This window comes from Procambarus clarkii, chromosome 49 (assembly GCF_040958095.1).
Source record: "Procambarus clarkii isolate CNS0578487 chromosome 49, FALCON_Pclarkii_2.0, whole genome shotgun sequence".
In the NCBI taxonomy this organism is placed as follows: domain Eukaryota; kingdom Metazoa; phylum Arthropoda; class Malacostraca; order Decapoda; family Cambaridae; genus Procambarus; species Procambarus clarkii.
In genome coordinates, this window is record NC_091198.1 from 13,470,319 (window position 1) to 13,486,878 (window position 16,560).

A 16,560-nucleotide genomic window follows, 5' to 3' on the forward strand; every position below is an offset into this window, starting at 1 on the left:
ACATTATATATAAGTATCTACCTGTTTTATTCACCATGCTTGTACAAGTAAACTGGTATGGGTCCCAAAGACCATAGTGGTCACCAGTAAACAACATGATAAGTCGTGCAGACGACGCCACCTCCCTCACCAAAATGGCGGTTCCCAACCTACTCCTAATGCTGTTTATACCCTCTATACACACGTTATATATAAGTATCTACATTTGTGTTCACCATAGCGAACCACTAAGCTGGTATGGTGAGTGCAGTCAATAAAAGGTGGCCACACACAGTCAAAAGACATCGCCACCACCCTCCCTTCCACAGCATTACTCCTCCCTCCATCTTGAGATCTTGAGGTTATCTTGAGATGATTAAGGAGCTTTAGTGTCCCCGCGCCCCGGTCCTCAACCAGGCCTCCACCCCCAGGAAGCAGCCCGTAACAGCTGAATAACACCCAGGTACCTATTTTACTGCTAGGTAACAGGGGCATAGGGTGAAAGAAACTCTGCACATTGTTTCTTGCCGGCGCCCGGGATCAAACCCAGGACCACAGGATCACAAGTCCAGTGTGCTATCCACTCAACCGACCGGCTCCCTGCAGCATATGGAGCACATGGTGCTCCCATGGAGCACAGCGCTAAATATCACCACAATCCTGCTATTATCAGAACCCTGGTCAGTTTTATCACAGTCAGGGGTCTTCTGTAATTATATCATCGCTACATAATAGCATGAACAAGTATATTATGGCATTTTTATTCGATGCTGTGGTCACAAGCTGAACAGCATTGCTGTGAGCTCATGCTGTGTGCGTCAGACTTGGTAGCTCACTCAATTCTGAGGCCCCTAACACCCGGGAATTTGGCCCACGATTTAAAAAAAAAATGGCGTCTGTCTGTAAGAGCCCTGATGAAGGTGTGGTGAACCCCGTGTATCCGCGGGTCATTTAAATCTTGCGTAGTACTCCAAAGTATCATATGATGCAATGCGCAACTTAAGGGTTAACTACTAGCTAAATACTTATCATGTTGATGATTGCATGTATCCATGGCCCGGTCTCTGACCAGACCTCCTGGTTGGTGGTCCAATCAGCAACATTTTCCCACCTTTGGCAATATTTTACAAAATGGGAAATACAAAAAAAAATAAGAAGTGACGTTAGTGTCAGCACAGGTAATATTTCCTTTCACTGGAATTTCTTAAATAAGTTTTTAGTTTCTTTAAAGTTTGTAAGGGGTGAATGAGAGAATGAGTGTGTGAGAGAGACTGAGTGAATAGTGTTGTAGTCGTTTTTATTTTTCATAACATAATTTAACCAAATCTAGTTTTGCTACGTTCCATTAGTGTAGTCTGTTTATTATTCATTTATTGAACATTTAATTGGTAGCTTTTACTGTCAGTACTGGCTATATTTTTCTTGTGTATATTTAAAAAAACTTTTTTTTCTCCTCAGAAATCTCAAAATGATAAAAGTGAAGAGAAGGCTAAAAAAGATACAAAAGACAGCAAGCAAAAAGAAGCAGAGAAAGTAAAGGAGAGGAAAGAGAGGAAGAGCTCCTCGGACAAGGACCGCAGGGAGAGGAGAGACTCTACGGACAGAGAGCGTCACCGCCATAAAAGTAAAGAAAGTGACAAGGACAGAAGGTCACGAGATGAAAAGAACAGAGATAAAGAGAAAGAAAGAGACAATAGGGATAAAGAGAAAGACAAAGACAGCAGGGATAAAGAGAAAGATAAAGACACGAGGGATAAGGAGAAGGACAAAGATAACAGGGATAAGGAGAGAGAGAAAGAGAAATCTAAATATAAAGAAATACATAAAGATGAACATTCTAGTGACAGAGATAAAGATAAGAGTCGAGACAAGCACCGAAACAGTAAAGATGGGGAGAGATACAAGACTAGCACTGATAAAGAGAAGAAAGATAAGGAAAGAAGAGATTCTAGAGACAAAAAAGATGATCGAGATAAGAAACACAGAGAGAGACATAAGGACAGGAGGGACTCGAAGGATGATAGAGAGCGAAAAAGACGAGATAGTAGTGAAAAAAGTGAAAGAAAGCGTAAATACAGCGAATCTCGAAGTGAAGATAAGAAGAGAAGAGAAAGTATAAAAGAGAGTTCAAAGAGAAAAGAGAGTTGTGAAGATGAGAAACAAAAAGAAGAAGTAGTGAGCACGAGTGAAGATGTGGTATTTGATCCATATTCTACAGAGAAGCATTTGTCTTCACACCTGGACTCGGATGCCAAAGATGCTGAACCAACTTCCACGGTAATTGGGTAAGTACAGAAAAAAAAATATTGAGCAGTCTTCTCTCTCTCTGTTGGGGTCTGATATTAACCTCCATACCCACCTGCGCTGCTGGCCAATTGATAATTTTTTTTTGTAAATACTGTGAACAGTACCAACACAACAGAGAAACAGAGTAATACAATTATAAATATGGGCAGATTAATTAGGTTTAGGTCTAGTTCTTTTATCTTGTTTAGACATACAATTTAATAATAAATATTTTATTAGCTTCTGTGAGTCTTTAACCGTAAATCATCCTGGTAGCTCTTCCTTAGCTCTCTCAAGCTCTCTAATCCCTCCCTCCCTCCCATTTTCACTTCCAAAATTCGGAGCATCTTCCTTACACATATGATTCCCTTCTTTCACCTATGTATATTTGATGATGTTCGTCCTTTGGATGCGATGACGACGATGACTTCAACATATCAGGTCGAAAGTCAGTGGCTGTTTGCCAGATGATGGAAGATGAGACCAATCTGGGTCCAGAAGGCCACTCACGGAACATTTGTATTCACTTAGTTGTGCTTGAAAGGGTTGATGCTTTGGCTCTTTGGTACTGCCTTTCAACTGTCAATCAACTGGTAATTACATAAGTGTAGTTACAGGATGAGAGCTACACTCGTGGTGTCCTGTCTTCCCAGCACTATTTGTCATATAAAGCTTTGAAACTGCAGTACTGCTGGTTTTGGCCACCACCACCTACCTCACTCCATTAGTTCCAACTGTTTGCCACTCCGTTTGCAAAAGAAAATTTTATAATATTTTTTCGGCACCTCTGTTTTTTTTAACTTTAATCTGTGTCCTCTTGTTCGTTAGGTTGCTGGTTTCATGAATTCCTCTTTGTCAATTCGGTCAATTCCTGTTAGTATTTTGTAAGTGGTGATCATATCTCCTCTTGTTCTTCTATCTTCTAGTTCTGGCATGGTTAATGCCTCCAATCTCTTGTAACTCTTGTTTTTCAGTTCAGGAAGCCATTTTGTAGCATGAGTTGCACCTTTTCCAGTTTATTAATGTGTTTTTTGAGATACGGGCACCATACAACTGCTGCATATTCCAATTTGGATCTCACAAGTCATGAACAGTTTCTTTAATATTTCAATATCCATATACAGTAATTAAAAATCTGCCTGATGTTGAAAGGCGGTGCATACGCTCCTCTCACAATGTTCTTTGTGTTCCTCTGGCAACAGCTTACTAGCCAAAACTACCCCAGGTCTCGTTCTTTATTAGAGATCTGTAATTTCTTTCCACATAATTTGCAAGTTGTGTGAGGTCTATTTTCTATGATTCCACATTTCCATAACATGGCATTTATTCATGTTGAATTCCATTTACACTTGTCGCTTCTAGCACTTATTTTATCTAGATCAATTTGAAGGACATTACAATCATCTGCATCTCCTATCTTCCCAGTATCTTTGCATCATCCGTAAACATGTTCATATAATTATGTATTCCAGTGGCTAGATCGTTTATGTAGACGATGAACATTACTGGTGCACGAATGAACCCTGTGGTACTCCGTTAGTAACACTCCTCCAGTCAGATACAGTACATTGCTTCTGATTACTGCCCTCGTCTGTCTGTTAGTTAAACAAAAATTTCATCCATGTCAGTGAAGGAACCATGAGTATGGGGTCTGCCACCACCCACATCAATTTCTAATGCATTCCATTTGTCAACTACTCTGACACTAAAAACGTTCTTTCTAATATCTCTATGGCGGCTCATTTGGGCACTCAATTTCCACCTGTGTCCCCCTAGTGTGTGTGTTCCCATTTTGTGAAATAAACTGTCTTTATCTACCCTATCAATTCCTCTGAGAATCTTGTGTGTGGTGATCATGTCTCCCCTAACTCGTTTGTCTTCCAGTGACGGTGAGGTTTAGTTCCAGTAGTCTTCCCCTTGTGGCTCATGCCCCTCATCCCAGGTATTAGTCTGGTGGCAAACCTCTGAACTTTCTCCAAAGGTTGTGGGTGGGTGCTACTGCAGAGGAGGAGATTGCACTAGCTTTGCGCACAGCACATCTCCTCTGGGCCTCTGCAGTCTGTCTATTTTCTTCCGCACAGTGGGCCTCTGTGGTGACTTTGCTTTTCCAAGATGGACGGTCCTGAGCAAGCAACTCCCAAGTATTGGTGTTGATGTCCAGGTCTTTGAAAGTCACCTTGAGGCAGTCCTTGAATCATTTCTTCTACCCCCTTGAATCATTTCTTCTACCCCCATACCCACCAACAGAATGAATGCCCTGGCATAATTCTTCATACAGCATATATACTAAACAGTATGTATGCTGTATTGAGAATTATGAGTTATGCAGGTAGCTCAACAGTATAATGCTATATGGTACACAAGACACACTCTTACTCTCGCTCTCTCTCTCTGCATTTTAATCCTGCTTAGCACAGTAAATCTGACTATGGACTCTCTAGCAGCCGATAGTATGGAATTATGTCGATCGTTAGACGAACAAAGGCTGAGGAGAACAGTTACTCCGCATGGACGAACAAATATATATATATTTGATGCTTTTTACTCATACTTCATCTCTGGTATTCTCAATCATTGCTATATCCTAGCCCGAAACTTAACCAACTGCTGCTCCTCAAAGAAGCTTCTGTCCACTACTTGTAAATATGAACACTACCAGTTTCCATATCCAAGTTCAATTTCCAAATGTCAGGGATGGATGTTGGTTATTATTATTTTAAGTCACACTTGCTGCCACTTTATCACACTTTAATCTTTTTATAATATTTAAACTTAACCTTACATCACTGGACAGTTGAGTCAATTTGTGTGTATACATTATGACATTGTATGATACTAATCAAAATTCCCCTGAAAGTAAACTTTTGTCTTTTATTTTAGGAGCCCAGAGATCTATGAGATAAAGGACTATTCATCACCCTGTAGAGAAGTCAGAGCGGAATCACCGCCACTTTTTCCTGAGAGTCTTGTGATGCCCCCACTCCCACCTGACTCTCCAGGGTATGTCCCACCTCCGCCCACTTATGATTCCTTGGAGTCTTCACCTCTGCCAGAAGGATCCATGACCAATGCACTGCCATACGATGGGTCTACCACCCCTCCGCTTCCTGATTATATTCCCACAACTCCACCTCTTCCTAGTGAGGATATTCCAAGTGCTCCTCCTCTGCCTGAAGACGAAAGTCCCTGTACTCCTCCTCCTCTCCCAGATGATGATATTCCATGCACCCCTCCACTTCCCGATGAAGATTGTCCCGACACGCCGCCGCCACCAATTGAGGACATGCCTTTTGCTCTGCCAACGTCAGAATTGGGAGGTTCGACTACACCACCTTTACCAAAGGATAGTATGTCTCTAATATCATCGTATTCTGGATCACTGTTGCCACCACAACAACCATCATTTTTATCTGATTTCAACAGTGACTCAGACAGATTAACTCCACCTCCTATAGGTGTCCAAAAACTAGGTGTTGCATCAGCGACGTTACCTGGTGCCATTTCTGCCGAGCCTTATAATGTATGGAAAGGAATCATACACATGCCCGACGTGGCCAAGTTTCAGGCATCAGCTTTTGAGGTAAATCAAATAATTTTTGTTTTCAAATTTTAGTTTAATGATATTATAGTAATTATGTATGATGCTTCTAGAAGGATACAAAAGACTATTAATTGATGATACATAATTTGGGGGAATTATTTGATCGAGTACTACGCAAGTAATTGTGCATTAAACATATCAAAATACAGTATGTAAAATATTGAATAGTAGAGTGATGTTTAAACATCATTAGTGTCAAAATGCAATTGACTAATATTGTAGTCGTCCAATAATTAATATTGTATGTTGACCAGACCACACACTAGAAGTTGAAGGGACGACGACGTTTCGGTCCGTCCTGGACCATTTTCAAGTTGACGTTCCTTCAACTTCTAGTGTGTGGTCTGGTCAACATACTTCAGCCACGTTATTGTGACTCATCGCCTGCAATTAATATTGTAATCCACAAATGGTAGTTAGCTTCAAGGAGCCGACAGGGCTCCCCACAGAAAACCAGCGTTGAATGTAATTCAGCCATTTTCTGGGTTGAGCCCGGAAGCTCCCTGACACCCTCCCCCCCATTCCTCTGTCCCTCACTCTGGTTGGCAGTTTATTACCATTCTACGAACTTGGGGTGGTGGGCTGAGCGGGTTCCCCAGGGGAGGGGGGGGGGGGCACTAACGAGCGTGCGCTAGTTGGATGAAATTTGCTGGCTTGTTTGTTTGGAGTTCTTTGACTGTTTGGACGTAGGTTGCAATTTTTACCATTTGGGAATTTTTTTTTTGGTTTGCCTATCTTTCTGGGTGCCCTCCCTGGTTGATGGCAGACATGACATATTCTAAATGTAGAATGCTCACAATAGCCATATCTCCCTGTGCCTCTCTGAGGAGACAAGGTTCTGACTCTGGTCTCTGGTAGGCACTAGAACTCCAGGGGCAGATGGCACCAAACTAATATGGCACATGTCAGTCAAGGAACCTCCGGGGCTCACCCAGAAAATGGCATTTCATTACATTCAACACTGTTTTTTTATACATATAAAAAAATCATTAACATTGTGCGTCTTATCTGCCGGCAAATGCGGTAGATAGGGTTCCTCCGCCCCCCCCCACACCCCCCCCCCACACCCCCCAGGTTTGTTTCCGGATTCCCTTGGGTTCCTCGGATTCGTCTTTCGGAGGTTTTCTTCCACGCGGCTTCTCCTTGCGGATGCCTGGGAGGCCCTTGGCGTGTACCTCCTGCGACACCCAGTTACGCCTCTGTGTTGGATCTGGTTTTGTTCGAGTTCGGTTCCTCTTGTACTGAACGGGTGTGTTTCGAGGTTCTGGTGTCTTCCTGGCTGGCAGCCTGCCTGGACGACTGGTTGGTGTGAGCGCCCTACTGGTCTGCTTGTCTGCTTGCTAGGGTTCTGGTTCTTTCCCAGCTTTCCCATTCCAGTTCCTGGTAAGATGGAAGTCCCAGTTGGTTCCATCCTGAGTTTGGGGTTGGCTGACCTAGTGTGGGGTTCTCGGACTGTGTCCATTTCTCTCCCTCCTGCGGCTTTGCTCCAGTGTTGGTCTCTTCAGCTGTTTTCGAGGGGGACCAGGGTCCCCCTCAAGCAAGTTGTGCAGGAGCTTGAACTTTGCCCTCCTGGTTTATCTGCTGTGCAGGGGTTTGGCTTCAGAGGTTGTTCTGGTATCTTTGGAGCGACCTCTTTCGCCACTTTTGCAATCACCGAGTTCATTCCCCAGTGTCCTTGCGTCGGTGGCTGCATCGCCAATTTCCTCTTCGGGTTTTTCGGGGTTCGATGCCATGGCACCTTCCTCTTACCTCGCTTTGTGTGTTCATGGCTGCCTTATCTCTTGGTTGGGGCTTTGTAACCAGTGCTCACCAGTACAGCTGGGGGCATTGTGCATCATGTGTTGTGTCTTGTGGCGAGTTTTCGTTACTGCCTGCGAGCCACTGGTTTTGTGACGGTGGGCACTGTTTAGATGGATGGATCCAGTATCCCTGGTTCCTTGTTCTAGGGCTCGTATGTCTCGGGTTGTTCACAGTGTCATCAGGTCCAGCCAGCCTATGGTCTACCCTCGTGCCTATGACATTTGAATGTATGTATGGTTTTTGGCAACATGTCTTTGGTAGACATTTAGACATAAGGGTTTTGGAGGTTGAACAAGGTCATGGCCGCAGGGGTATCTAGTGAACATTCCGGTTCCTTCCCGGCCGGGTGGAACTTTGGGGCGCCTGTCGCAGCCATCTGTCTCGTCTTCGTCTTGAGACCTGCGGTACTGCCACCTCCCGGGTAAGTCCCTCATTTTACTTATCTTTGGGTAGTTAGCTTCAGGGAGCCGATGGGGTTTCCCTGACAAAAAACCAGCATTGAATGTAATGAAAAGCCATTTTCTGGGTGAGCCCCGGAGGCTTCCTGACACCCTCCCTCCCTCTGGTCGGCATTTTTTTTATCGTTCAAGAACTGGTGTGGTGGGCTGCCAGCTCCCCTCTCCGCCCTGGCAGAGGGGGAGGGGGTAGCACTAATGAGCGGAAGTGCTTGTCGCATGAAGGGTTGCTTGTTTGGTGTCTTTCTAGGGGAGTTATTTTGATTTTTTGAATGTAGATTATACAGGGTTAACCAGACAGTTGTCTGTTTTTATTCGCCCACCTTTCTGGGTCCTTTCTAGTTCGATGGCAATTATGACATACTTTAAATGTTAAGGTCATTGCTCCTTGCGCCTCTCTGAGGTGCAGTTTGCATGAAGGGTTTGTCCTCCCGATGACTGCACCAGTACAGATGTTGGTGGACGCGTTTATGTTGAGGATGATCGGAGCTACCAAGGTGCTTGTGTTGTTCTGCAGATAGAGGAACAGTGATTAAAACAGAGGTGTGTGTTAGAGGGAGACTTGCCGCACCGTAGGGCGGTGTGTTGCGTTTATAGCGTCAGCTGATCCATGGTGTTGCGATGAGGCAGTTGTTGGTTTTCTGTGTTTAGCTGTTGGTGGCGCCAGGTATAAATGTGGCGCGGGTCAGATGTGACCCAATTTGTTGGTCGACTGGAGATATTGAGCCAATGCTTTGCTTATTTGGTATTTTTCTTGTAACGCGTGGTCACCGCCTCCTAATATATGCTCGATGGTAAAGGGTTTTTTAAGTGCGATAAAGATGTGTTTGAAATTTTCTCTGGCACTATTATGTCGGAAGCAGTGCAGGAGATAGTGTTCAACTGTTTCAGGCACCTGACCGTGAATACAGAGTTCATTGATGTCTGTTCTGTACTTAGAGCTGTGTGCTGCTAGTTTGGTGTGTCCCAGCCTTAATCTGGTCGTCGTTACATCAATTTCTCTGCTTTTATATCGGACATGTTTCCAAGTTTCCCATTTCTTTTTAATGGACCCATAGTGCAAAGGTGAGCATAACGTTTTCCAGTTTGTTGCAAAATCCTGGGAAATGGTATCTTTGAAGGCTCCTTTACGTACAACATGGGGAATTGGATGACGGGTAAGGTGAGGCGTGTTGTGCATCGCTTTGGCTAGTTGGTCTACAAGTTTATTATGGAGAATACCACAATGTGCTGGGACCCATTGGATAGAGGTGTCATAACCGTTCAATTGATGTTTGTGAAGAAGTTGAAGGCATGGGTAGACAATTTCCTTGCACGTTTTTGAAGAGTACGTAATTGCTTGAATCGCGCTCTTGGAGTCACTACAGATTGTATGTATCCCAACTGGTAATGTTGTGATGATTTGGAGAGCTTGATATAAGGCATATAATTACTCTGTGAAAATAGATAGTTGGTTTGGTAATCGCCATCCCTGCTTGAGATGGTATTTCGGTATCCATACAGAGCTAGTGACCGAGGGTACGTTGCTCATGATGATGCGAGACCCATCTGTATAAATAAGGAAGCCTCCAGGGCTCTCCCAGAAAATGGCATTTCGTTACATTCAATGCTGGTTTCTAACACTAAAAGAGAAGGATTGAGTATTGTTCAGGCAACCCTCTGTGGTTTAAACACAATTTTTTTCCTTCAGAAGAATTTGTTTACAATAATTGTAGTAAGGTATCTTTTAAGTCATTGATCTCTAGCCTTGTTTATCTAATGACACTGTAATGTATTTATTTTCAGGTATCTGGTAAGGCCAAGTTTCTCCCAGATGATGTGCCAAATTCAGTGGAAGTTGTTGGCCGCATTGCACCAGACACCGTTTGGAGCTACATTGCACAAATGAAGAAGAGTGGGTCTAAAGTAAGTTGTGCTGTTTATAGCTGTGCAACTGGACTTCCTGAGACTGATTTAATCATAGAGGAAGTTGGCTTTAGGCTTAGCATTACCCTGAAGTTTTGACAGCTATTGACACTGTTGAAGATATATACTTAGATCATCCTTCTTATCTGAAATAGCTAGATATAGAGAGCATAAGAACATGGGAATCAAGGAAACTCCAGAAGGCCTATTGACCCATATGAGGCCTCTCCTATTTATATCTACCCTAACTCTTATATATGTCGAACTGACACTTAATCTATACGTGAAAGATTCTAGCAAACCCCTAATGTATTGTTCCCCGATAATTTGTTCCATAAATCAACAACCCTGTTTCCAAAATAGTATCTACCCAGGTTTGTCTTGAATCTAAATTTTTCCAGCTTGTATTCATTGTTTTGGTATCTGTTTTGAGATGATACTTTTAAAACGTTACTTATATTCCCTTTGTTTTAACTTTCATTTCTACTGTACATCAATCATAGCACCACTTATTCTTTTCCTTTCTAGAGAATTAAATTAATCTTTTTTAATATCTTCACATAGAAGGATTTTAATTCCAGAAATGAACTTTGTCATCCTAGTCTAGATATGATCAAGTAAATTTATGTCCACTTTATAAAATGGTGACCGAAAATGATGGATTGAGAAGGATATCATTGGTTTTCTTAAACAATTGGTGCCTATATGTCAGCCACAGCAGATAAATGCAGACATGTGATCCATATGCATCCTGATAGACATATGGTGTATGTGGGCCCTGAAGGAGACATGATCCACATGCATCCTGATACACATATGGTGTATGTGGGCCCTGAAGGAGACATGACCCACATGCATCCTGGTAGACATATAGTGTATGTGGGCCCTGAAGGAGACATGATCCACATGCATCCTGATACACATATGGTGTATGTGGGCCCTGAAGAGACATGATCCACATGCATCTTGGTAGACATATGGTGTATGTGGGCCCTAAAACCACTCTAAAAGCACTGTATGTGGGTGCTGGTAGGTGATCCTCTCTTCTAATGTTTGTTTTGTTACAGGAAATCCTGGTGGTTCGATTTCAACCAGCAAATGAAGAAGAAAAGGTTTCATACATAGCTTTGTACTCTTACTTGTCCTCAAAAAAAAGGTGAGCTATCAGATGGTGGCAGAAGATTTAATTTTGCTCTTTTTACTCACTATAGTATATCCCCCCATACTCATTGCATGCCTTGTGATCACTGCACTCATTGTACTCATTGCACTCCCTATACCTATTGTATTAACACTCGCGCGCCCCACGAGAGCGCTGCAGACTTTGACGTCATGGGGCCAATGGTGCGGGCAAGCGTGCGGCGACGCCTAAATGTATATACGCGTTTCAGTTTTCTCACCTTAATTCTCGTGCTACGTCGTTCATTTTGGTATCATTGTGTTCGCAATTAAATTCCCTGCAGATGTATATGTATATAATGTCCAAAAGCCTGGCGAGACTCCCCCACAGCAAAGCCTAAAGTCGGGAAAGTTACCTGTGAGTGCACAAAATCAGTAAAATGTGTATACTCGTTTCAGTTTTATCACCTTAATTCTCATGCTACGTCGCTCATTTTGGTATCATTGTGTTCGCAATTAACACTTTCGCTCACCGGGTGCGCGACCTCTCCGCTATCCCAGGCGAGCTTGGGCGTTTCACGAGAGCGCGAGGGAGAGCGTGGTAAATTCTGAAAAGTGTATACTTTTTTCAACTTTGTCAGCTCATTTCTCCTCCTAAGATTTTCAATTTGGTATCAACGTGTTCGCAATAGAATTCTCTACAAGACTAAATGCATATATACTCCAAAAGCCCGGTTTACCATCCGCAACTAACAGAGGAAGTGAGAGAAAGTTACCCAAGAGCGCACAAGAGGGATAAAATGTTTACACTTTTCAGTTTTGTCAACTCAATTCTCGTGCTAGGTCTTTCATTTTGGTATCAATGTGTTCGCAATAGAATTCCCAACAGAAGTATATGCATATAATGTAAAAAACAGCAGCAATCTCCACCCGCCGACGTGATGAAAATAGGCCGCAGTTACCAGAAAGAGAGCGCTGCGCCACCCCAAGCGCCTCTTATTACATTAGAGGGCGCGGTAATTCTGAAAAGTGTACTTTTTTCAGCTTTTCTGGTCCTAGGTCTTTCATTTTGGTATCAATGTATTCGCAATGAAATTACCTACATGTGTATATTCATATAATATCCAAAACTGGAACAAAATCTTCCCGAAAACGCCGCTACTGTTGCTGCACGGAGGGCTCAATGCCGAGTCCTCACCGGACTTGCCCCTGTTTTACGGAAAACTCAATGCTGAGTCGTCGCTGAGCGAAAATGTTAATTAATTAACTTAAATTCCCTATAGGTGTATACGAATATAATGTACAAAAGCCTGGCGTGCCTCTCCGCAGGAAAGCCTAAAGTTACTCGTAAACGAGCACTAATTTGTACACTGCAACCTAATGTGTATACTCGTTCATTTTGATAACATCAATTTTCGTGTTACGTCTTTTATTTTGGTATCAAATTGTTCGCAATAAAAAGGCGCGTATTTTAAAACTAGTCCCATAATAATAGAGCAATAACTGGAATTTTAACAAATATTTTAATTCTGGAAGCTCATCATCACAAAATTATTTATATCTTTCCAGTGTTCTGATATAAATTTTTGTGTTACATCTTTCATTTTGGTATCAAATTGTTCGCGACGTAAAGGCGTGCAATTTAAAACTAGTCCCAACATAATAGCGCAATAAGTAGAATTTTAACAAATATTTTAAAATTTTGACCAAAAACCTATTTATAATCATATAAGTGGTCGGGCATCAAGTTTTATGTTACATCTTTCATTTTGGCATCAAATTGTGCGCATTCTAATGGCACTTAATTTGAAACTATCCCGAGGTCGATCGGATAGAAAATGAATTTTATACAAATATTTTTGTAGTGGACGCAAGTCCTGTCCAAAGCTATGACTCAGGAGAAAAAAAATGGACATGATAAGTGTCCAAAGAGAGCGATAGTGTTAAGCTACTTATATATGTTGCATCCCCCTCCCCTGTATTTATTGGGACAGGGGGGGTAAAAACTCCCATAACAATCAGCATTCCAAGAAAGTAGATTTTATTCTAGCAGAAGTACCTGTTGAATGTGTGTATATATGAGTTCATGTACAAGTCACTGGTCTCCATTGTTTAGGGCATGCTACCAAGTGCTTCACGGCTTAATCATTCTGGTGAGCTTTTCTCAGCTTATAATTTTTTTTCTTTTGACTCTTGTTTTTTCATTGTCTCTACAGTATCTTTACTTGACAAAATGCCTAGTTTAATATTAGTATTTAATGTCTCATCTGCAACACACACAATGTAGTCCAGGATGTTGCATTTGCAATAATGTATAAATATATGCCAGAACATTTGTAAAAAAAAAAATATAATGTAGGGTGTGTAGAAGCCTGACTATTGATGAGACATGGTAGACCTCAGAATTAGTACTTAATATCCATATTAAATAAATAACATTAATTTTCTTCTGCACTCTAAAAGTTAAGTTAAAAGTGCTTACTCGTGTAAGTATTGTTCAGTAAACAGATCATCTTGCATGACTAACATTTTAGGGATACCTTCTGACTGAGGTTTCATTATATTTAGTGGTTAGCACTAAAATGGTTTGTAAATAAATATGTTTTGAGTGCATTTTCTGTACTGTACAGGTGTATTATATCAATTTTATTTTGACTTTCAGGTATGCTGTTATTGGGAACTGTGAGAAATCGGTGAAGGACTTTTATGTTGTTCCTCTTGCATCTCATCAACCCATTCCACAAGTAAGTGTTTTGTTACAATTTAAATATGGAACAATGAGAGAAATATCAACATTTGTTATTACTCATTGTGCCAATGTTAATGTTCTAATGACAAATCTATTAATGTAAATTTCAGGCATATGGCCACTAGCTGGCACACTGTAGCATGTGAGATAAATGTGAACACCTTTAAACAAAGGCTGTCATGACTAATCTATTATTCATCACACTGGGCCCCATGATGCCAGACAATATGACTAGGCACGAATGTATTCTCATTCAGCTATACAGTATGGTTAAATTATGGTGTGAATAAAATATCTGCACAATATTCAGATCTTTTTTGGCAGTTTTATTTTTTGAGCTGGCATGTTATGTCCCCCCTGTTCACTGTATGATATATTTGCACAAAATATTGTGTAGTATATACTCATACTTCATCTAGCACTGAGGATGAATTTCTGCCAATAATTAAATGGGATCATTATAGTGTAGTATTGTTTATTAACATAATAGCAGCATAAATACATTTAAATATTTCAAACGCATGATAAGTCCATTATTAGAGCTAGCATGCTGCTGCCTCTAAATCTGGTGGCAGTTGGAAATGTCTACCTCAGCTATGTGTCAGTCTCTCACTCTTAGACAAACATACTGTTAGAAATACACAGTCAGACAAGTTGATTTAAGTGGCACTCTTCCCCCCCCCCCTCTCCCCTCAATCACCACCACCACCACATCTTTTCAAGCATTGATCAACACTAGCTCTCACAAGTAAATATCTGGGGAAGCAGGACTCGTCTAGGTGTGTTTGCATGGTCCACATATTATGTAATATTTGTGTATCCTCCAAACCAGTCAATCATTCAAACAGTCAGTTCTTAAAGTCAGTCATTGCAGTCAATCCAGTCAGCTACTCAGTCAAGCAGTCAGTCAATTGATCAACTATTTAATTGAACAGTGCTGCTACCTGGTGGTGAACATAAGAGTTGATGGGGTGCTGTTTTCCTGTTTAATGGTTTGGGTTGTTTAACTATGTCTTTCATTTCTTTTGTGATGCCTTTGCCTTTCTGCTCAGTTCATTCTGGCTGTAAGGTTGATTTCTGAATCGCACACATTCCTGACACCTTTCTGAAGGAGCCAGCAAATACAGCATCACCTAGAAAAATGATAGGATGGATTAGAAGCATCTTTAAATCCAAGCATCCCATCACAGTGCTCATATTTTTCAAGTCACTTGTGCTGTCCCACCTTGAGTACTGTTCAGTACTCACTTTCCCCTTCAGATCAGGAAAGATTGGTAAAATAGAGCGAATTCGGAGAACATATACGGTATGTATAGACACAATAAAGCATCAGAATTATTGGATCGTCTCAAAGCTCTCAAAATGTACTCTCTAGAAAGGAGATGAGAGAAGTAAAATACTGTATATATATGGAAAATACTGAAGGGCCAGTGCTGTATTTGCACAGTAAAATGACAACATACTGAAGTTGAGCGATAAGGAAGAAAATGAAGAATAGAGCCAATGAAGATTAGAGGTACCATAGGCACAATCAGAGAACACTGCATGAACATCAGAGGTCCACGTTTGTTCAGTATCCTCCCAGCAAAATTAAGAATATTGCCAAAACAAAGGTAGAAGTCTTGAAGAAAAAACGTGATAGTTTTCTGCAAGGAGTGGCAGACCAATCAGGCTGTAGTGTGGGCCTGCTGGCTGTTTGGAACAGACTCTCACAAGTCAAGTTTAGCCCCAGGCTTGGAGAGCAGAACTCCCTGTAAATTCATGTACAATCCAGGTCCTTGTGGTTGATTGAGAAAGTCTCTGGAGTCTGATGTTCTAGTACAGTTGTGTGTCAGTGCCGTAAACTCCATAGAGCTACTGATGTGCCACATAAAAAGTTGCATTTCATTAAATTCAATAAATATCTGACTTTATGAAGGGTTCTGTTCAGTTACAATCCTTAGCATTGGAGAAGGGATTGAGAAGCATTTTAGAGAGACTTACCAATTCTCCATAAATGCCCATTAGTATTTTCTTCCAGCATAATAATTGTATTTTGTTAGTTATTCTATTTGATAAAATAGGGTTTGGTTAGAATTAATAGGTGGTGAATATGAGCAGTATGAGGACATGTTTAGCACTCCAATAAACAACATGAAGGTGGAAGATCCAGACAATTTCTTTATGCGGGATATTCAAATCCCCTGTAAATATAACTGATATAAACACGAGCGCACTAAATTTTGAAAGAGAAATTGAAAACATGCCCATGCACTCGGCCCCAGGTCCAGACTCATGGAATTCAATATTTATAAAGAAATGCAAAGTGCCGGTAGCACAGGCACTCAGTATAGTGTGGAGGAAGAGCTTGGACACGGGGGAGATACCAGATGCACTTAAAGTAGCAGACATAGCCCCTCTACACAAGGGAGGGAGCAAAGCATTGGCAAAGAATTATAGACCAGTTGCACTAACATCGCACATCATAAAAGTATTTGAGAGAGTGATTAGGAGTCAGGTCACCAATTTCATGGAGACCAATGACCTTCACAACCCAGGCCAACATGGATTTCGAGCGGGAAGATCGTGCCTCTCATAGCTACTTGAGCACTACGACAAAGTCACTGAGGCATTAGAAGAAAATCAAAATGCTGATGTGATATACACGGACTTCGCAAAGGCTTTCG

General features: G+C 41.6%; 1 protein-coding gene across 4 annotated transcripts in view; it reads left to right on the forward strand.

Annotated features, from left to right (window-relative positions):
• Positions 1 to 16,560, forward strand: part of pps (protein partner of snf) — a 283,892-nt gene that overhangs the window by 232,212 nt on the left and 35,120 nt on the right. For 3 of the 4 annotated variants that reach the window (XM_069302993.1, XM_069302994.1, XM_069302995.1), the window contains 5 exons: positions 1,438 to 2,264; positions 5,146 to 5,845; positions 9,907 to 10,026; positions 11,094 to 11,182; positions 13,808 to 13,889. In XM_069302993.1, coding sequence (XP_069159094.1) covers positions 1,438 to 2,264; positions 5,146 to 5,845; positions 9,907 to 10,026; positions 11,094 to 11,182; positions 13,808 to 13,889 — 1,818 coding nt within the window. Of the gene's footprint in view, positions 1 to 1,437; positions 2,265 to 5,145; positions 5,846 to 9,906; positions 10,027 to 11,093; positions 11,183 to 13,805; positions 13,890 to 16,560 lie in introns of all 4 variants that reach the window. The other variant, XR_006773414.2, reaches the window with a different exon arrangement.